Source organism: Hyaena hyaena, unplaced genomic scaffold (genome assembly GCF_003009895.1).
Source record: "Hyaena hyaena isolate Hyena2069 unplaced genomic scaffold, ASM300989v1 scaffold_549, whole genome shotgun sequence".
Classification (NCBI taxonomy): domain Eukaryota; kingdom Metazoa; phylum Chordata; class Mammalia; order Carnivora; family Hyaenidae; genus Hyaena; species Hyaena hyaena.
In genome coordinates, this window is record NW_024081180.1 from 393,229 (window position 1) to 416,059 (window position 22,831).

At 38.6% G+C, this 22,831-nt stretch overlaps 1 protein-coding gene across 1 annotated transcript in view; it reads left to right on the plus strand.

Moving 5' to 3' along the window:
* Positions 1-22,831, plus strand: part of SOGA3 (SOGA family member 3) — a 51,309-nt gene that overhangs the window by 20,709 nt on the left and 7,769 nt on the right. Inside the window, exons 4-6 of the mRNA XM_039255846.1 lie at positions 11,869-11,940; positions 17,850-19,025; positions 20,440-20,746. Coding sequence (XP_039111777.1) covers positions 11,869-11,940; positions 17,850-19,025; positions 20,440-20,550 — 1,359 coding nt within the window. The 3' untranslated portion in view covers positions 20,551-20,746. The remainder of the gene's footprint in view (positions 1-11,868; positions 11,941-17,849; positions 19,026-20,439; positions 20,747-22,831) is intronic.

Sequence of the window (22,831 nt, forward strand, 5' to 3'; positions counted from 1 at the left end):
TTATTTGATTTTAAGAGCTTGGGTGCAGGGGTTTTTTTGTTTTTTGTTTTGCTTTTTAAAATATACTCTGTGCTTTTTTTTTTTATTAAACCAATTACTTCTGCCCTTACTTTCTTTGTCCTTAAAAATAGAAAAGGGTCACTTCCCAGAAATAGTTCATTATCACTGAATTAAACCATGGAAACAAGATTTTTCTTTTAATCCATTTAAGATTTACAGAGAAAACTCTTAAAATCATACTTTATTCATGATTTTTATTTTTATTGGCACAAGATAGAGACTACAAAGACTGTGATTGTCATGCTTTATTCATAAATATTTTCATGTTTTCATAAATTCATTACAAGATGTTAACTCTCTTCTTTTTTTTTAAACTCAGTCTTTCTTCTTATGCCATTTGTGTTCAAGTTATTTCAACTATACCTCTGGTAAATATCTGTTATACTCTAAAACATATCTAAGCAGAATCCTCCTTAGTAGCAATCAAGAAAGACACAGGCAAAGAGCATCAGAATGATGTCAACATAAGAGAGTGCACATGAATAAGATGAAATTTATATGAATAAATGTGGATGTCCTACAATGTGATTTTTTAAAATTTATACAAATATACAAGGATAGAAATATATTCATAGCTATTTACACAAAAAGAGGCTTAGAGAGTTTCATTGACCAAAAGCCAGATATAAGACCATGTCATATGATGAATACTTAAAAGAACTGGGGAGTGAGGCACCTGGGTGTCTCAGTCAGTTATGCACCCAACTTCGGTTCAGGTCATGATTTCACAGTTTGTGGGTTTGAGCTCTGCATGGGGCTCTGTGCTGACAGCTCGGAACCTGGAGCCTGCTTTGTATTCTGTGCCTCCCTCTCTCTCTGCCCCTCCCCCACTCACGCTCTTTCTTTCAAAAATAAACATCAAAAAAAATTTTTTTTAAAACTGGGAAATGTGTGTATATATGTATATATATAAGTGTGTGTGTGTGCGCACAGTATATACGTATATATGTATACAGTGTGTGTGTATATGTATGTATGTATGTATGTGTATATATATATATATATATATATATATATATATATAAAACCTGAAGAAGAAAATACTTGAATACTTGATGTGTTATCACTCTCTTCTAATGTGTGAAGGGATTTAATATAGCAGATAAAGTAGATTTATTCTTTGCATTACTTTAAGTGATTTTTAACTTAAGTAGATTTGGGATCGAAATACAGACATTTTATCCATTAGAGCCATTTGTGAAGGGATTGACTTGCCTGCCTCATGCAGAAGCCAGCTCCTGAAAAAACACAAGCAAAGACTAGATGGTATATAAAGGATTCCTGTACGGGTGCTGAATGGAAGATTGCTTTTCTTAGGTACCTTTCACGTATGTGACCTGAATGGTCCAGGTCAGAGTCTGAACATTCCACTGTCCCTAGGAGGCCAAGCAGGTTATATAAATGAGGGAAGCTGTCTTTGTTAAGAGTGAAGGAGCAAACTGAGTATTGTATGTCTTAGTGTTTAGTTCCAACCCAACGGTGTCATACCATAATCAGACCTAATGTTACCAGACCTTCAGAGTTTTCAAGCACAACTGGAAATCTTGATTTTTAAAATGTAAATTGTCCACATTTTAAAAATTGACAACGAATTCCAAAAATTTTAAAGGACTATCACCTTTTAAGCTAGTGTAGGAATTATTCCATAAACTTACCTCTGCTCCTTTTTAGTGCATTTCAGGAATGACTAAAAGCTCTGACCTCTAAATTTTTATCATAAAATATCTTAAATGCGTAGAAAGATCATTTTTAAAGTACCTAAGTACCCACCCCTTAGCATCCGGCCACTTCAGTGGTGCTTGTAATGGCACTTTATGCATATTTATTATAAGATTCTGAACTGATACAAAGTCTTCTGTGTTAATAAGGTAGAAGCTATTGAGACACCATATAAAAAAGACAGGACAAATAATCATTTCAATTTATAAATGCTGGCTGCAGTTTTTTTCCCCCTTCGGCTCATTATAGTAAAAGGCCATAAAGAACTGCTATCACTACAGAGCCATAATTTTCTAAATGCATTTTAGTTGCCAAATGCAATGATGCTTAGAAATCAATTCATTAACCACAGCAAATTAGAAATGAATATAAAGCTTTGCATTTGCTGAAGATATTCATAGCTTAGTAATAGTATATATTTATTGTGGATCAAGGGCCTAAGGCATAACATAATTTTTTAATAATTATTATTTCAAAAGTCATTAACCAGGTTTTCAGATTTAAAAAAAAAAAAAAACTCAACCGAGAAAGCTTTGTGTCCCAAATCTATTGCTTGTGTAAGGCTTTCTGAGGCATTTGGATGGTTCCTATCCAAGTGTAATATACGACACAAATATCAGAGAAACATTTATTGTTATGTTGTCTTTGGTTTTTAAAAGCAAGCTGGTCTTACTTTGGGATCAGTTTATTATCAGTAATTTGGAAGACCCACTAACAACCTATGTAATCAGTAATTTGGAAGACCCACTAACAACCCTGCTCCAAAAGAGAGTTTCTACAATGATGTGAGAGTTATATTATATTATATATATATCTCATATATATTAGATATAATATATAGATGTATATCTCAGATATATTTCTAATATAATATATTATATTAGAAACTCTCTCACCAGTAGCCTTGAGCCCCTCGGGGGTCCTACAATAGCTCAGAGAATACAAAGACTAAGTCTTCCTAACGATCTAGGAATTGTTTTGATCATATGTTATAAAGCACACGTTGGAAAGCAGGCAGTTATTGGTTCTATGCCCAACATGGGCTTGAACTCACCACCCTGAGATTAAGGGTTGGTTGGTCTACCAACTGAGCCAGCTAGGTGCCCCTTATTGGGTCCAAACTTATGTTTTAAAAGGGATATTTTTCACAAAAATTTTGTAAGACCCAACTATTATAATATGAACTCCAGCTTCCTTCCAAGTTCACTTCCTCTGGTTCTGTAGTAAACACATTCCATTAAGTAATGAAGCCTCCATTTCTCTCTTTCTCTCTCTCTCATATCCCATGGTTTTTAAGATCTCTTAGATTTTCTGGGGTTAAATTCAAGATTTTGCTCTTCAAGTTACTGGCTTACCTGAATCTCATTGTACTTATTAATCATGGAAAGTGAGTTCCAATGTAAATGCATTGAAGGACTATTAGCAAACAATATGCTAGGAAAAGAGAAGAAGAGTTCCAAAGTAATTATTGGTACCAAACAATGGCTTTCATAAAGGAAAGATACTGTGCAAATGTAGAGCCATTCAAATCCATGTGGCCCTGAGATAATCCTGATTCTTAAAAAGGCAAAAAGATTAAACTGTTTTTGCTTTCATTGGTAGCCTGGCTTGATAGTATGTTCTACAAAGTTCACTCACTAATATTCCCTAGCAATAAAGAATCTATGCAACTCTCTAGCCACCCTGACCTCTGCTGTAGATAGCTACCTTAGCACAAAGGGAGAAGGGTAGAGGAGTCAAGGAAAGGAAAATTTACTGGATTGTTTTACTTAAAAATAAAATAACTAAGAAAAATCTGGCACTTGTTTGAGGGTTTCCAGCAAGAAAAGGAGCTTTTCCAGCTTTTAAAAGTGTTTATTTAGACATTCACTAGAGGCAAAACAAACAAACAATGACAACAACAACAAAAAACAACAAAAAAGCCCACAAGGTTTGGAAGGTTCATAACTCAGAAGATAGGAATGGAGCCTGGGCTTGTAGGACAGAAAAGGAGATGACCTCTTGGCAAAAGAGGGTTGATTTATTTCTGCAGATCTGAGGCTCAGCTTTTGTGATATACACTTCTGTCTGCCAGATCAACCTCTCCACTTCTGTGACATGCACCTCTGTGTCAACATTCAAAGGGGTTCACTATCTTTCCTAAGGATGAAAATCTCACAGCTTTTTTTTTTTATGGAACAAATCCCAGATTTAAACTGTTGGTCAATTTCCTTTCCTGAATCTTCCAAGGTTGTTTCTTGGAATAGATGAATTAATCATGACTTTCTTTTTCTCCTCCATTCTGTTCTTTTCTAAATTCTGCTCTTCTTAACTAACAATTATTAGAAATTTGCAAAATCGAATCCTTGTATCACAGTTGAGGATTGTCTGGGTACAGTTTTCATAAATTCTTTATGTTTCAATTTTCTAAATTGACTTGTAAAATTAAAGTTATTTTCTTCCTGTGCCTGAAAAAGTTACACAAACAAAAGAACGAACAAAATTTGATGAAGCTAAAGGTGGAATTGATAGATTATATTTAAGAAATCTAGATCTAAGGAAGCACTATAAATGTGTATACATCACTTCTTCCTGAAAAGGAAGACTAAAATCTAAGTTCAAATGGAAGAAATACTTCAGAAATGTGCTGAGCCAGACTCTGTAATAAGCTTGAGTGTTAGGATGAACTTTATTAGCTTTTAACTCATATCACGCGTTTGGTGCTAATTGAACACCTACTTTTATTAAAAGAAGCATCTGCAGTTTAGAACTGAAATGTGACCTTTTACAACAATTTATTTAAAGCTCAGTTTTATTAAAAAAATACTTTTTGGAATCAAAATATTGGCAAAGGCAGGGGAAAAATAAACACAAGGATAGTACATTGAGCTTTATTTTTTCCTATGTTTGATAACCCCCTTCAACTCCTTTTCTTGACCTTTTACATGGGCCTTTTGCTTTTCTGGAATTTGAATAAGAGGTGTTTTTTTTTTGTTTTTTTTTTTTTGCCATATATATCAACTGGGGCCTTTTCAATTCCAATGGTGAAACATAGTTAATAAATGTATCTCCTTTTTCTATGTAACAGACCATCCCCAAAATTAGTGGCTTAAAACAAGAGTGGTTTATTTACATAATTCTATGATCCTCTATATGGATTATTTTGGTCTCAAGTGGGTCTTGCGTGTTTACTTTTGGTTATCTGACTGTCAACTGAGAGGCTCTGGATCTGGAAGTTTGCTGGCTATTGTCCAGGTCAATGGGAATAACTAGGTCATGTGACTCTTTCCATCTAGCAAACTATCCCACCCAGACTTGTCACATAGGGCAGCATGTGTCCAAGACAGAGCGAGCAGAAGTGTGCAGGGTCTCTTGAAGGTAGCATCAGAACTAGCATGTCACCTTTCCTACCATGTTTTATTCCCGCCATATTTTATTACTCCAAGCAAGTCCCAAGTCCAGCCTGCTTTGAAGAGGCACAGAAAGAGACTGCCTCTTAATGGGGCACATTGCAAATGGACTGCCTACTGGAAAGGGGGAATAACAACTAGTTTTGTAAACAGTATTACTGTAGAAAACCTTAGTCACTAATAAAAGTCTTAAGTCTAATGTATAACAGACCGTGGTTGGAACCCAAAGGTTAGGTGCTTTTATGCCAATAATTTCCAGACAATTTTTTGTAGACTCTTGGTGAGTTACATAACATGGAAAATAACTTAGTTATACTAACTTATACAATAACCTAATTCACATCAGAGTAATCACATTGGTGTTTCTCCAAGGTGAGGGAAAGGAAAAGAGTTGGGGGAGTCAATGACTTGGTTCCTCCATGAGCGAGAGCAAAGAGAGGGCACTTGGAGAAGGGTCCCTGTGACCTGAGCTTGAAGCCAAGGCTCTGGAGACTTTGAAGGCCAACACCAGAAAACAAACTGTGTGAGAGAAGCTTCAGAGTAGAAGCCACAAAATCGGATAGCCCACCAAAGAATGTTGGTACCAGGTATCCTTTATGGAATGAATTTGAGACCCAAAATCTTAATTTTTGACACTGAGGAAAATGGGGTTGGTAAAAATCAAGAAAAGTATTAGAGCGCAGTGAAGGTATATTGTGTGTCCCATTTTAAATACTTTTCAGCTCATACATTTTTTGCTCTCTAGGCTTTTCCTGTTGAAAAGTTTGAGACACTTTTATTTTTACAAGCTTTAAATGGAACTTTAAAAATGGAGTTTTATTTCTTTGTTTTAACCTTCTACTGACTTCTTGGATTAGAATGCTTCAGAAACAAGTCCGTGTAAGAAACAAGGTTGAAGCAGTGATTTCTGCATTCAGTCGGTACTGTCTGAGCAAGTACTTTGTACCAGGTGTATGTCTAAGAGCGGGAGCTGTAAGGAACATTACAAAGTTGTGTGGGTGGAGCTCACATTGTAGAATGGGGAGATAGGCATGAATCAAATACACACGTCAGATGGTGAAAGGAGCTATGGAGAAAAATAAAGCGGGGTTAGGATGACAAGCAATGCATGGAGCAAGAAAGTAGAGAAGGTATTTTGTGTGGAATTATTTCTTATTTTGTTTGAAATGGTTGGGGGAGAATCTCTGATTACAGACCCCAAAGGAGTTGGTGGGGTGGGTATGGGCGTGTAGGAAGAGCACTGTAGGTGGAGGAGAGGCCCCTATTTGGAGCATGCTTGGCATGTTTGAGGAACCGCAAAGATGCTGGTGACACCAGAGCCGGGAAAGCAGGGGAGGAGTGTGGTGGCAGATGAGGCCGAAGAGTTTGTTTGGAGGAGGTGGCAGAGTGTCTGCGTGGAGCAGAACAGTGATTCTCAGAGCACACTGTACTCACCATGGGAACTTTGGGGGGAAAAAGGCCTGGGCCTAACATTTACATATTTTAATTGGTCTTGGTTGATGTCTGGTGAAGTCTTTTTAAAACATTACCGGGATAAATCCAAGAGTGTAACTGAGGTCTCCTGTGCCTTTAATAAAGCATGGCTCTGATTCTGAGTGAGATGGAACACTGCTAGAAGATTTTGCACAGAATGGCACGACCTGATAATCCTAGCTCGCCTCCTTCACCCACATTCCCTTTGGGCCCCAAGACCCTGTGTTAGTATAGAGCTTGGGAGCCTGCTTCACCCTTTTAAGGAAGACAGTGGAGAATGCAATTGTGAGAGAGATCTCTGGGCGCTCTTGCCAGCCTGTCCTCTTCCAGGCTCTCTGGTAGGCGTCAAGGATATAACAGGACAGAAGAAGGACTTCTAGAGCCTCTCCTGTTCCCCTTCAAAATGAGTTGAAGCCTGTCTTAGTCCATTTGAGCTGCTATAACAAAACACCACATACTGGGTGGCTTATAAACAACAGAAATTTATTTCTCACAGTTCTGGATCCTGGAAGTCTGAGATCAGGGTGCCTTCATGGCCAGGTGAGGGCCCTCTTCTAGGTTGCAGACTTGTATACTCACTGGACAGAAAGGGCTGGGAATCTCTCTGGGTCTCTTTTGGTAATGGCACTAATCCCATCCATGAGGACTCCCCCCTTATGACCTAAGCACTTCCCAAAGGCTCTATCTCCAAATACCATCAGGATTTCAACATAGGAATGGGGGGTTGGGGAATGTAAACATTCAGACCATAGCAGAGCCAAGTTCCTGCCTCTTTCAGTTTTCCTTAGTCTTAAGTTGGGAATCCCCGTCTCCTTCCCAATGTTACCCTAAAGTCACAAATATTTATAGGATGACTGTGAGAACCAGTGAGTGTGTATGTCACTTCTGGTGACCTCTGTGTTGAAAACAGAAAAACACATTGATTGTATGCAATATATGTAAACTAATGCCCTAAGGCCATGCAGCAGTGATAGAAGAGCAGAGAGAAGAATATGCTCAGAAATAATACAACCTTGTACTTTTCTTCCTTTGGAGGAACATTGTAATGTAATTGTTCAGAACAAGAGCTCTGAAGCTGGGTAACTTACCTCAGGAGTCAAACACTTACTAGCTGATGATTTTTCCTTGTTGTGCTTCAGATAATGGTGCCAAATTCCTAAGACTGTTGCAAGATCAAATGAGAACATATTTACATATTAAGCAACTAGAAGTGTGTACGGCACACATTTAGTGCTCACTAAATCCTACACATTAATACAGTTACAGTTTCCTTCTTGACTTCACTGTACAAATGGATCTCTTTAATTTTATCAAACACATAGGAACCTTTTATACATATCATGTCTTTTAGTGCCATTTCAGACAGGTTGTGTCATTGCTGAAAACATCGAGATGCTACATATCATGAGGTGGACCAAATTTTCAACTGAGGAAAAAGGGCAGTCTCAAACAATTCTTTGTTTAGAACACAAACAAACCATTTTATATAATTGCTGTGCAATCATGGTTTTTGGTAAAAACTCCTGAATTCCTGGCCTTCACGTGGATAAAAAGAACAGCAGCCTCTTTTGGACTAGTTGGAGCGGGAATGCAAAGAATTAAGACACGGGCAAGACATGTTTTGAACATAATTATCTAGAGAACCATCAGAGGTGCCTACTTTGAAAGCAAAGATGAAAATGTGAGATTTAGTTCTAGCATCTCAAACTGCGTCACTAAGAGCGGTCCAGATTTAGTGCATGAAGGTGCACAGGTTGATGAGGAGGAGATGACGAAAATTTCTACTCACAAGAAAGAGACTGGACTTACATTATTTCTCCAACTTTCCCTGTCCAAATGAACCTCATCTTTGTTTTACTGGAGTCAGAAAGTTAACAAAAACTTTCTGGAATATGAAAAGATGATGAAATACTTATTGAACATCTAAATGTGACTTTTAAAAATATTTGACCTAGAGGCGCCTTAAAGGCAGTGTACCTTTGTTCAGGGAGAAATCTTTTTTCAGAGCTTTGGGTTTGACACCTTGCTTGAGGGATATTCAAATAAAAGTAAAATAGAAAATGCCTCTTAGGAAACGATGGCTTGGTTTCAGCATGTCTCCTATATTAATTTAGAGGGCTCATTTTAATATTGCCCACAGGATAAAATCTAAATTTCTCAGCTCCACAAGCTGACCTCTGCAGTGTCTCTACCTCCATTACTTTTTTTCAGAAAGCAGTGCATCTATAAAGGCAAACCTATTCTCCTGACTCTTTGCTTCTTCTATTTGGTTTTATGTTTGTTGACATTTTGTACATCCTTCCAAGATCAGCCGGCTCTCTTAGATGATTTCCTCTGGTTTCTCCAGATCTGAAGTCATAGCTGCTTCTTTGTCCTCTCAATCTTTTGTTCTTCATTTATTGCCCTTGGTTAATTCTGTCTACTGTTTTAGTTAATTGTCTGCATGCTTTTAACCATCATGAAGTTAGTTCTTTGGTGGGGAGGAGAATAAAATATTGCTCAGTCATATTTGTGTAACTATATAGTATCATCTATATGCCGGAACCCAAACAATATCTGTGGAATGAATGAAAAATAAGGATCGCTCCTAAAAAAGCTCTCAGAATTAGAACATTCCTCCCTTCATTTCCCTTGCATGATGGCCCTTTACATCATGGCCATTTGAACTTCTACTTTGTGTGTATATATTTCTCCTGTGACAGTCTGACTATGGAAACTTTGTGCTTGAAACAACCCTATTGAGTATCCTTTAAGAATGACTCATGCCATCACCATCATTTGCTCTCCTTATATTTTGTGACAGACATACTGAATTGTGTCTCAGAAATGGCTTTTTCACATGGAATGCTTTTGCTCTTCCCTTTCCCCTTTTCTCTGTCTTTGATTGGCTTACTCCTCATCTTCCAGATAAGGTTTTTTTTTTTTTATCTTTGAGATAAGATGTTACTTCTTGCTGGAAATTATGCTTAGCTCCCCACACCGTCTCCTCCTCAAAATTGTTTAAGGCTTTATCCTTATGATCTAGTATAATAAAGATCAAAAAGACTTTGGTCAAAACCTGATTCGACTAATTATCAAGCAATGATTTCAGACCAATGCTTTACAAACTTTATCATGCATCAGGGTCATCTGGAGAGCTTGTTAAACTGAAGGGGTGTTTTAAGAGTTAATTAGGATAATATATGTAAAGTGTTTGTCATGAATTGGTGCTCAATCAATGACAGTTAATATTATCTTTATATTATCATTGCTTTCATCACACTGTTTTAAATTGCAGACCAAAAAGACCATTTGCCAGGTAAATTAGGAACTTCCTAATGAGCAGTGACTATGTTGGTTTTATTATTGTAACACAGGTGCCTGATGAAGTACATTAGTAAGCACTAAATAAATGTATAATAAAATATATTCAAAATAAAAGTATTCAGTAAATGATAAAGTGAATTTAAGTGCTTCTTTGGAGGTAGCCCCTATGCAGACTGTTCCAGGATTCCCTAGTTTGGCTTGCTATATTCTTGGGTTTTCTTGGGACTGTTTTTGCTGATTGGTTTCTAAACCATTCTTGGTTATGGTGAATCAGTCCCCACAGCTTTTGTTTCTAAGATTATACAAGCAAAGTAGAGAACATCTTTCTGTAAAGAAGTAGAAATAAGCACACAGGCCATTCATTTGGCTCCGCAGCTTAAATTTCATACTCAATAAAAACAGTTGCAGCAATGCATTCCTCTGCCTTCTGGGCCTGAACATATGCCTCCGTTTAACACTGGATATGGGTTAGAAATGAACACGGAAAAAGTGTAATTTGAAGTTTGTTGAAAATTTCATGAAGCCTCCTCTATTGAGAAGCTTTTCCTGCCTTTTTATTCACTCTATACCCCCATCCTCCTCTTTGACCTCACAGAGTCATATTTTATCTTCGTTCATTAGTTCAGCAAATATTTTTCCCAATATCTGCCATGTGGCCAAGTACCATTCTGATAGTGGTGATGCCACACGAAGACAAAGCCCCTGCTTCACAGAACCTAAAGCATGACATTTACCAACCGGTATGATAATCGTTTGCTTCTCTGTTTCCCATGGTATATTGTGAGCTTCCAGATCATAAGTGTACTATTTAACTGATCTTTGGATATCCAATACAATATTAGGTATACGGTAGGTATTCATACATATGGATTATTATTTATACAGAAGGACCTTCCTTGTTATATTGGTGCTGAGAAATGGAGTAGACTACCAAAGATCATATGTTGCTGGTCTTTGAAAGGATTTGGCACTAGATATGTATTTTTTTGACCTACAAAGTGTTGTTTGTCTGAATTTCACCTAGGGCCAACCAATACAAAATCCAGACTTCTAGCTTCTCTAGAAAAAGCCCACATTCTTGTATTGCACCAGTCAGCTGAAGATAATTCCCACTCAGCCTGCTCCTTTATTTTTTTTTAACTGTATGTATTTATTTTGAGAGAAAGAGAGAGAGGGAGAGAGCATGCACAGGGGGAAGGGACAGAGAACGAGGGACAGAGAGAATCCCAAACAGTCTCCATGCCATCAGCATGCAGCCTGACTCAGGGCTTGATCCCACAAACTGCGAGGTCACGACCTGAGCCGAAATCAAGAGTAGGATGCCTAACTGATTGAGTCACCCAGTCAGCCTGCTCCTTTAGAAACAATGTGTCCTCTCCATTTCACTGTAACCATCCCCTCCTGTACTACACATGTGTATGTGTATTCGTGTACTGTATTTGTGTAGATGTGTGGTGAGGAAAGAGTAAAAGTGTTCAAATTCGACATAAACCTACTAAAAGCTTGTCTTTATAAGCTTATAGAAACCTGGCTTCAACCAGAAATACCCTATTCCTTTTTAACCCCCGTTGGTGATGTAGAATGCTAACAAGGATTTGCTTTCATTTGGAATATATCGCATATTGGGTCATCAGTCTAAATTTTATCTGGGTTGTTCTCTGCAGCTCCACAGTAGGTTTCCTGCCCTTCCTCACATTACTTCCATGATTGCGACTTACTCTTCTACTGTGAAGTGTATCCCAGTCCAGAGAAAAAACACATTAAAATCTATCTGGTTTGGTGTTTTTTTCCTCCTTTGTGATTATTGAACTAACACTTTTTATTTGGCTTGGTTTGATCATATGACATTAGATACTTAAAAACATAAAATTAAGTTAAAATGATCATTTACCAAACTAAATATATCCACGATTTGTTTCAGCTATCCTTAAAAAGAAGAGGAAGCAAAGATTTGCCAAAATCTGAAAAAAAGACTCAACAGACTCCCACAGAGGTATGTGGAAATAAAATTTCAACTAGTACATCAAATATTATGTAAATGTACATAATAATGAGCTTCGTCTATAAGTGGACATAGCAGCCAGATACACTCATGTAAAACAAAGTTTACATCCATTATGTAGCTGTAGATACAGGCAATATAAAGCATCTGGTATCACTGCTTACAATGCTAACACTAATTAACATCTCTATTATTGCTTTTACACAATAAGCATACGGCAAAAGGCCATTAGGACCTTATGTGTTGCTATATTTGAGAAATATACACATGGTGCTAATCTTGTTCACTTGTAATTAGTAAAGTCAACAGAATGGGTATTCCTATAGCATTAGGAGTGAGTAAAGAAAGGAATGTTGTAGGAAGTGATGGGGAGGGGAGAGAGAGGCTGGTGATGAGAGTTCCAGAAGGAAGTAATTCTCTATGCTAGTGATTAGAGAAGAAAAAAAAAAAAAAAAAAAAAAGAAGGAATAAAAATAAAACTTAAAAAACTTAAAATATGTATTATTCAGGGACGTCTGGCTGGCTCAGTCAGTGGGGCATGAGATTCTTGATCTCGGGGTTGTGAGTTTAAACTCCACATTGGGTGTTGATTTGCTTAAAAATGAAATCTTTTTAAAAATGTATTCAAAAGGGGCTTGTTAAGACCTTTAGAAACACAGCCACAGTAAAGACCAGCTCTGCTTTCAGGGTGAGTTGAAGGTACTGATGGATGTAATGAAGGAGATTTTAAAACAGAAGGGGAAATATTTGGGGGCAGAAATGACATGATGGCTCTCTAAAAACACATGGCTAGTCATTGACTTTTAAATGCATAAGTTGGAATCTCATACTATAGCATACCTCTTTAAAATTCTTACAAGACATTTTCTCATTAGATAATAATTTTAACTGAAGCAACATTTAAATATCCAAAATTTGAAAAAGCCAATCTCAATTTTTTAAAGCACAGCATATTAAATGTTTACTTTCCCTTTTCCCCTCTCTTCCTACTCTGTTCTTGGTTAATTTTTCTCCTGGTTCTTGCACAAGGACATTGATAGACTTCAGCAGTTCTAAAATCCCAGAGAGTCTTATACCACGATCATTACTCCATTTTCTAACTTTCTCATGGTTTCCTTAATAAATGCAAATATGCTCTGTCACTACAGCTTTCTGGCTGTGTCTTTGCCATAATTTTAGCCACCTGTCTCTATGTATTTTGCTATGGATCATTTCACATGTTGCCATCAATTTTCTCCACCTCATTGAAGGAGAAGTGGCTATATTCTCCCTGTTCTAAAATCCTAAGTCAGCTTTAATCAGCAGTTTACTTTTTAAAAAACTCACATTTGGCCAATTCTTATACTTCCTGTGTTAAAGTATTTATTTTTTCAACCATACTCTGTTATCCAGGAATGCTTAACTGATTGTTTCTAACTCCATGACCCTCCCACTCCATGTGTACGTGGGCACCTTTCTGCAAAAGACATCCAGAGCCTTCATCAGTTTCTTAGTGGGACCTGGGACCTTACAGCAGTCAAGGAACATTGCAGTTCTTATGTCATGGCCCAAATGCCTGGGAAATTCCTAAGTATGCTGTTGTGGCCTTTGAAATCCCTGATAGTGTTTCCAGTTCATCTATTTTCAGAGACATTACCTGTAGTTTTTCAAAAACCCACCTCAGCATTGATTGGGACTGTCTCAGGTGGGAGATCTCAATAATAAAGTAGTCACAGATCATTCTATTGCTCAGTTGAGGTTGAGGACCATTGATTCTTAGATTATTGTGTGCATCCATTCTATTGTAATGCTTGCTTACATATTCATCTCCCATATGTAGCTAGGGCAGATTGTAGTCATGGGGCATGTTATTCATCTTTGACTTATCAGTGTCTAGTGTCTGACATCGCAACATGTTCAGTGTGCACTTTTGAATAATCCTGTGTCCCCTTTTTCTAGGTTGAGTCAAATGAAATTGTCAACATGCTGTGATTTTGACCTAAGCAATTTCATATGGTTCAACCTGCTATTATTTGCACAGCTTTGTACTTCATTTTTATTTGCTTTAGCTTCTTTGATGAATTATTTACATGTTCCTTCAGCAGCACAGTGACTTTATTTACTGAAAAATGGTATTGCATAACAATTAAGAACAGTAGCCTGCCAAGCTCTATGGCCTTAGATAAGTTACTTATTCTTTCTATGCCCTTGTTTCCTCATCTATAAAAGGGGATCATAATAGAGCATTTTTGTACAAATTAAATGAGTTTAATGCATGTAATTCATATAGAGTGTAATGTAGTTTCTGGTAGTGGCTAAGTGAAAGCCAGACTCATCTTACTTCTTTGGCCCCTCATCGTCTTTATGTTCCCCTTCTTCACAGGTCATTTGTATCTTCATAAGAGGGAGACTTGGGGTGCCTGGGTGGTTCAGTTGGTTAAGCATCCAACTCTTGATTTCAGCTCAAGTCATGATCTCATGGTTTGTGACATTGAGTCCTCTATCTGGCTCCATGCTGACAGAGCAAACTCTGCTTGAGATTCTCTCTCCCTCTTGCTCTGACCCTCCCCCTGCCTCAAAATAAATAAACGTTAAAAAAAGAGTATGTCTTTAACATCCACAAAAATAAGAGACAACGTGCTTCTCATTTCAAAGCATTATAATGTTTCTTGCTTAGCATTCACTGTGGAAAATAAGAGCAAGCATGCACTGCTCAGTTATTGTCAACCAGACACTTTCCATACCATCTTTGATTTGACGTTTTCAGGATTTTTATACAGTACTTCCATGCTCAGTTGCACATGCAGCTACAATAGTTAGGTTACAGTCTGAGCATGCAGGGCACATTAGCATACAGGGTTCTTAAGTTCTCGGCATTGCAGAAACTATCATTTTGTATCTTGAAAAGATTTCTTCTTAAACAAGGAAAAAAAATAACTATCATACCCGTCATTCTCTTTCCCTCGTAGTCACTTTGTTACATGTAGTATATGTCCAAGTCTTAAAATAATATTTATGTTTTCATTCCTTTGGGCAGGAGACCTTACATATACAGAAATCAGATATCCTTCTCTTTTATACTTGCTTAACATAACCTAGTGAAGTGTTACTCTGCTCCAATCTGTGACTTATATCACATCCGCTGCTGTTTTGGTTGGATTCAAACGGCAGCATTTTACTACCTTTTTCTTTTTTTTTTTTTACTAGCAAATAAATGCCTTCCCTTGCATACATGTAGCCCAACCTAACTCCCCAGTCTCCCCTACTCTTAATTCCTAACAAAGCCTAACCTATATAAAAACCAACTTGAAAATAAACTATAAAAAAATAAAAATAAAAAAATAAAAGCTAATTCAATACAAAAATAAAAGCATATTTGATAAGCATATTGCTGCACCACCTTTCGAGTCAAACATTGTTTCAAATTCTTACGTGATATTTGACTCTCCTGCCCCTGCCAAGTCTTTAACCATTTCTTCTGTGTCTCTTTTACTTTTCTTCCTCTCTTTGGTTGCTTTCAAAGCCATTGCCATAGCTTCAACCATCACCTCTACACATCTCATTCTCATGTCCTCCCCTTTGGATCTGAACTCTCTGCAGGGCCAGAAGTGTAATCTTTGTAATCTTGGGCCTGAAATTCCACTTGCCTGTTGATAGATGTTTCCACTAGATGTCCCTCCACTGACATCTTAAACACGGCAGTTTAATACATTTAGACGTATCTTCTTCACATCTGCTCCTCTTCGCTCATTTGCTGTCCTTGTTATTAGCAGCCTCAGCCATCAAGACACCTAAGCTAGAAACATCAGGGTTCTCTTCTCTCCTCCTGTTGATGTGCTATTAAACATTGTCATGTGTCCTTGCTTTTATCCTCACTTGAATTAGTATGAGGGCCCAACACATAGTCCCTTGCAAAGAAGCTTCTGTCTTCCCTTGTGAAATGGATTCTCATGTCAGCTCTTCTATGACATACATTCCCATCTTTCCCTCTTGCTGTGCTCCTGAGGGTCTCTCATGTCTTTTCTCTGTGCTTCTGTCCTTTCTTCTAAACCTCTTCTGAAGGAAACTAGATAAGCCAACACATCTGATTTTTTAAAAAGTTTTACCCCATTGTCCCAATTTTCCTCTGCTTTTCTAGAGGCAACACATACAGTGGAAAGAATAAGAGTTTTGAGAACTTAACGGAGGACCGTGGGGGAGAAGAAGGGGGGAAATAGTTGGGGAGAGGGAGGGAGGCAAACCATGAGAGACTCTTGAATGCTGAGAACAAACCGAAGGCTGATGGGGGTGGGGGGGTGTTGGGCATGCAGGAGGGCACTTGTGGGGATGAGCACTGGGTGTTACATGGAAACCAACTTGACAATAAACTATTAAAAATAAATAAATAAATTTTTAAAAATTAAAAAATTAAAAAAAGTTTTGGAATCAGTCAGAATACAGATGTGCTCTGTCACTTATTAGTTTGTGCTCTACTGATTTAATAAACCTCTCTGAAGCTCATCTGCCTTATCTATAAAGTAGATGTAGATCATATTCCTCACAGGGCTAATGCCAGGGTATAACAATATAAAGAATGATGGTCAGGCTCTGTACACTCAGCAGCTCTCAACCTTCCATACTAATTCTCATCAGTAGATGGGAGGACAGGGAACCCGTGCCCTCCTCTCCATCTCTTTCATCTCAAAGGCCCTGGGCCATATTTAATGAGCATCTCTGGCAGAAGCTTATTATCTTCACCTTCACCCCCAGTGGTTGCTGCTACTTTAGCACAACTCATCTCAAACACAGCTGACTCATGGCTAGGAAAGGAAGGCCTTTTTATTTCCACTTAAAAACAAGGAAAACAAAATCCACAGAAGTTACATAAGTGACCCAAAGTATATACTTAAAAGAGAGCTCTGGGAATTTGTCTTTGGGAATGTGTCCATGGACAAATGTACTTTGATATTAGCTATATTAGCTCTGAGCAAGTGGATTTCCACCTTTTTTTGTTTGTACTTTTCCACTTAGTCAATGATTAAGGTTTGCAGGTTTTCCTCAGAATTGTGAGAAGAGCTTCTCTGGGATCTGTGCCACCATCCATTTACCAGACAGAACCAACTTTACTCATTTCAGACTGATGGGAATACATCTTACTTTTAAAGTGATCTGGGTGAAACACTGTCCAGTTTCTCCTTGGATGTGCCATGCCGGTGTTAAAATTTCCTTACTTTAAAGCCTTAAAAAGGCAATTCTGCTTTGAATAAAGATGGAAGAAGAGATTGCCCTCTTTGATCTTTCAGAGTGGTCATAAGCTTTCAAGTCAGGCAGAAATGAATTAAAATTTCACCTTTGTCTTTTGCCACTTATTAGTTCTTATTGTAAGGTTGAACAAGTTATTGAATACCTTTAAACCAACTATTTCAATGGTTACCTGTTACTAAGTTTGCTCTAAACATTCACCTAAGTCACATGTATAAAGAACTTTACAGGAAATGGCTGAAAGTCAGTGCTCAATCAAATAGCACTGAGTGAATGTTAAGTCCATGTTCCTTCCAGGGAACAGGTTTCACATTTATTATAGACAGGAGAATTCAAATCATCTAAAACATACAAAACAAACATTATTGAAATGACAGCCCAACAGTTGTGTGCAGTTACGACATATGATAATCTTTGAATAGTGATGACAACAGTGTTTCTCTTTTTATATTTCCTTCTCTTTTTGTTTCCAGGATGTGATATTGTTCTAATTTTTTATCTGCCACATAATTTAAATGATCTGTAGAAAATATACAGCATCTACTTTTCTCTCGCGCTTTGTCTCTCTCTCATTGAATCTCAGTTACAAGAAAAAGCCATTATTTTCGCAGGTGTCCTTTTTGTTTTCTTGATTTACATAAAAATGATCTATCCTCTTCCCTGCTTTTTCCCAAAATGAGGAGGACAATGAAGATCTAAAATGCCAGCTGCAGTTCGTGAAGGAAGAAGCTGCTTTGATGAGAAAGAAGATGGCCAAGATCGATAAAGAGAAGGACAGATTTGAACACGAACTTCAGAAGTACAGATCCTTTTATGGAGACCTGGACAGTCCTTTGCCCAAAGGAGAAGCGGGGGGCCCTCCAAGCACCCGGGAGGCCGAGCTCAAGCTGCGGCTGCGACTGGTGGAGGAAGAAGCCAACATCCTGGGCAGGAAAATCGTCGAACTGGAGGTGGAGAACAGAGGCCTAAAGGCGGAACTAGACGACCTGAGGGGCGACGACTTCAATGGCTCCGCCAATCCCCTGATGAGGGAGCAGAGCGAATCCCTGTCGGAGCTGCGGCAGCACCTGCAGCTGGTGGAAGACGAGACGGAGCTGCTGCGGCGGAACGTGGCCGACCTGGAGGAGCAGAACAAGCGCATCACCGCGGAGCTCAACAAGTACAAGTTCAAGTCTGGCGGCCACGAGAGCGCGCGGCACCACGACAGCGCCAAGACGGAGGCCCTGCAGGAGGAGCTGAAGGCGGCACGCCTGCAGATCAACGAGCTCAGCGGCAAGGTCATGCAGCTGCAGTACGAGAACCGCGTGCTGATGTCCAACATGCAGCGCTACGACCTGGCCTCGCACCTGGGCATCCGCGGCAGCCCCCGCGACAGCGACGCCGAGAGCGACGCGGGCAAGAAGGAGAGCGACGACGACTCGCGGCCGCCGCACCGCAAGCGCGAAGGGCCCATCGGCGGCGAGAGCGACTCCGAGGAGGTGCGCAACATCCGCTGCCTGACGCCCACCCGCTCCTTCTACCCGGCGCCGGGGCCCTGGCCCAAGAGCTTCTCCGACCGGCAGCAGATGAAGGACATCCGCTCCGAGGCCGAGCGCCTGGGCAAGACCATCGACCGGCTCATCGCCGACACCAGCACCATCATCACCGAGGCCCGCATCTACGTGGCCAACGGGGACCTGTTCGGACTGATGGATGAGGAGGATGACGGCAGCCGCATCCGCGAGCACGAGCTGCTCTACCGCATCAACGCGCAGATGAAAGCCTTCCGCAAGGAGCTGCAGACCTTCATCGACCGCCTCGAGGTGCCCAAGTCTACGGAAGACCGCGGCGCCGAGGAGCCCATATCCGTGAGTCAGGTACAGTTCTGCCTATTGCGAGCCATGGCGATGGCGAGGCAGGTCCGCGGATTCGTGGTCCCTGGCGGGGCGTCTCCGCGCACCAACCTCCATGCCCCGCTTTAGGGAAGCCCCCTGCCCAGGGCCTCACTGGGCTTGGTGGCCCCTCAGCACACCTGTTCTTTCACCCTGTCCTTCTTCAGGCTTCAGGTTCTCGTGACTCAGTCACTTAGTAACGACCTCCACTCTGTTGTGTTTAAAAAGGAAATGTGCACACACACCCCTCAGTTTTTGTGTAAAGATTAAAGGATGTTTAAGATACATCGTTATTTGTCAACGTGTTCAGTACTACTCTACTGATTCTGATTAATGGAGCTGCAAGAAGACCCCAAGTGGGAATCTTCAATTGTAGTTTTGCAGGTTTTGAACCAAGATTCAAATTGAGTTTAAAAAATATATTTTTAATTACTGAATATCTGGGATCATTGTGTAACTACTGACAGGTGTACAAACCAGCAGTAAAGAGAGGTGATATTGTGTCTACAACCCCACCGAAAGGAATAAATGGAAGTTGCCCCTCTACTACAAATGGTGGTAACATGATCATTATTTCATCGTTGCCAGCTCTCTAGCTGAGAATCTCAGGACTGGGGAAGGAGTGTTATACGTTAGGTCTAATGCAACACTAATTCAAAGAAATGGTAATAACTATTCCCGAACAGGGAAAACCAGCATTTTTCCTTCATCCTAATTTGTAGAGGCACAACTGATGAATTGGACTGAGCTGCTCTAGCCAGGTATGGTGGCCAAAGACCCATGCATTTTGTCAGAATTAACCACATAAGAGAGAATTTGTGAAACATAACAGGTAGTGCTACCTCTCTGGCAAGCCTCCTGTCCTGTACCCATTGGAGAAGCCACAGAAGTACAAGAGCATGCATGGCTTTTAAGACACGCGAAAGATTTACACTCAAAAATCAATCCATACACCGAAGCATGACATTAAATTAACTGCCTGTTAGTCACAACTAGAAAAATTGCAACCCTATTGCTTATTCACCTTGCATGTTGCTCTGCTTTGCTATGAAAAAAAAAAAGTTTTATGATAAAACGTGTTGGATTTTGAAATGTTAAAGCTTTATCTTTTTCTCTAATTATGTCAAATAGTTGGTTTTTAGTTTCCTTGTAGCAGAATTTTGAATATGTTGAGCATGTGGGTTTTCAGATATACCCTCAGGGGTAAGAAATAGAGATCAGAGTGGGAGAAAGCACTGTGTGTAATAATAATAGGTTTCGGGTTTTGTAAATCTAGTCTTAAAGGAGGGTTCTTCTTCATCTTCAATTGAATGAATGCTTAGATTAGTTAATAGAAATTTAAATTTTAAAAATTATTATTAATTAACCTTTCTCTTTGTCTCTGCATTTACCTTCCCAGATGTTCCAGCCTATCATTTTACTTATTCTCATTCTTGTATTATTTTCATCACTTTCTTACACAACAATATTTAAACTTGTCTTCCTTTTTACACTGTTTTTTGTGCTGTAAATCTTTCATCATTTACCATTCATTGTAGTATTTTCAGTTTGTTTATTTTGTTCACCCTTCAAGACAAGAAGTAAAAGAAGTATAATTTCTGTAGTAATCAATGCTATAAAAACACTGAAGACTGCTTATTTCTTTAAAAAGACACCTCTTACCACTACCAAATTCAATAAGAAGCCCAAGCATTAAAGTATTTCAGGTAAGAAATAATTGTGACTTTTTTTAATACAAATCATTTTAATTTGCTTCTTTCTTTTGCATGTTAAACTGTACTCTTTTTGATAAATAATCATAAGAATGGTTGTAAAATTGACTAAGTCTGTCAATTATTTCTCAGTAGTTGACTATTATGATAATTGAAAATCGAGACATTCAAGAGTTGGTCACATTCTAAAATATAGAAATATTTATAAAGTAACTCTGCTAGATTCTGTCAGATTAACTGCATAGTTTTGATATCCAGTAAATGGCAATGAAACTATGGTGAACAATATGACCATCACAGAAACTCAACAATTTATTGCAGTGCTGGTGGTATTCTGTCTAAAAAGATGTGTTCAGAAGCATGAGAGTGGATTAGGTCTTAGTTCACTCAGAAAATGGTTATAGCCATCTTACTGCATTTAACCAGCTCCAATCAAAATAGCTGTTTCTGCCTTTACCTATTATATTGTGGCATTTGTTGCTGATTAACTGTGTTGCCTAGAGTTCTGTCCTCTATAATAGATTACCACACAGAGCTTCTTCCAGAGCAGGCAGTTGAGTAGGGAAATATATAGTCTCTAGAATGAAGTCTTTAATGAAATTCTCTAGAATTTCATTAAATCACAATCCAACACCAATAACAGAGTTTCAGTGGGAGGTGCTCTCTAGTATAAACTCAGGTGAACCTGAGTATCCTCCTTTCTCTTCATCCTTAAAATTCATGGGTCCCATGAATCTGAAGTGTCGTGTTCTGTCCATCTTGTTGACTATTTACCCAATAGAAAGCTGGAATGCACCACTGCTGCCAAGATTCAGAAATACCAGCATTCATGGAAGTCATGTACTCAGAAATGCTTGTAGGTTGGTTGGTGGATATGAAAATTTGTTGTAAAATGAGTTATCTTGCACTTCAGCATCAAGAATAGCATTAGAAAATCTTTGCTCTACTACAAAAGTAGGTTCTAGTAACAATCTCTTGAATCTTCATCCCTCAGTACCTCCATTTCCCTTTGAGTGTTAATTTTAAAAAATGAAGAAGAAGAGAAAAAACTTCACAATAGTTGATAATTCAGTTTAAAATAACTGTTCTTATTCATTCATCAGTTGATGGGCACTTGGGCTCTTTCCATAGTTTGGCTATTAGTGATAATGCTGCTTATGAACTTTGGGGTGCAAATGTCCATTGACTGATGAATGGATAAAGAAGATGTGGTACATATACACAATAGACTATTACTCAGCCATCAAAAAGGATGAAATCTTGCCATTTGCAATGACATGGATGGAACTAGAGTGTATTATGCCAAGCAAAATAAGTCTGTCAGAGAAGGACAAATACCATATGATTTCACTCATATGTGGAATTTAAGAAACAAAACAGATGAACATATGGGGTGGGGAGGGAAAACAAACCATAAGAGACTCTTTGAGATAGAAAATAAACTGAGAGTTGAGGAGGGAGGTGGGTAGAGGATGACCTAGATGGGTGATGAGTATTGATGTGGACACTTGTTATGATGAACACTGGGTGTTGTATGAAAATGATGATTCACTGAATTCTACCCTTCAAGCCAATATCGCACTATATGTTAACTAACTAGAATTTAAATAAAAGTCTGAAAAGAAAAAAAGGGGAAAAATAAGTTAAAAAACACATCCTTTTAAAAATACATGGATGGGGCACCTGGGTGGCTCAGTTGGTTAAGTGTCTGACTGTCTCAGTTCATGCTCTCATGGCTTGTGAATTTGAATCCCACATTGGGCTCTGTGCTGACAGCTCAGAGCCTGGAGCCCGCATTGGATTCTGTGTCTCCCTCTCTCTCTGCTCCTCCGCAGCTCATGCTCTGTCTCTCTCTTTCCTTCAAAAATAAATAAACATAAATAAGTAAGTAAATAAATAAATAAAATATATGGATATATATTTTTTAAACTTACAAAATAGGCAAAGGAAGTCTCAATATGTATAAATTACTTATAATTAAAATAAATAGTAAGTTGAAGAAAGGGACCTCCTTCTTTAGAGAGCTTTCTAACAGTAGAGGTTATCTATTGTATGAAATAGTTTCACCTGATCTTGTCA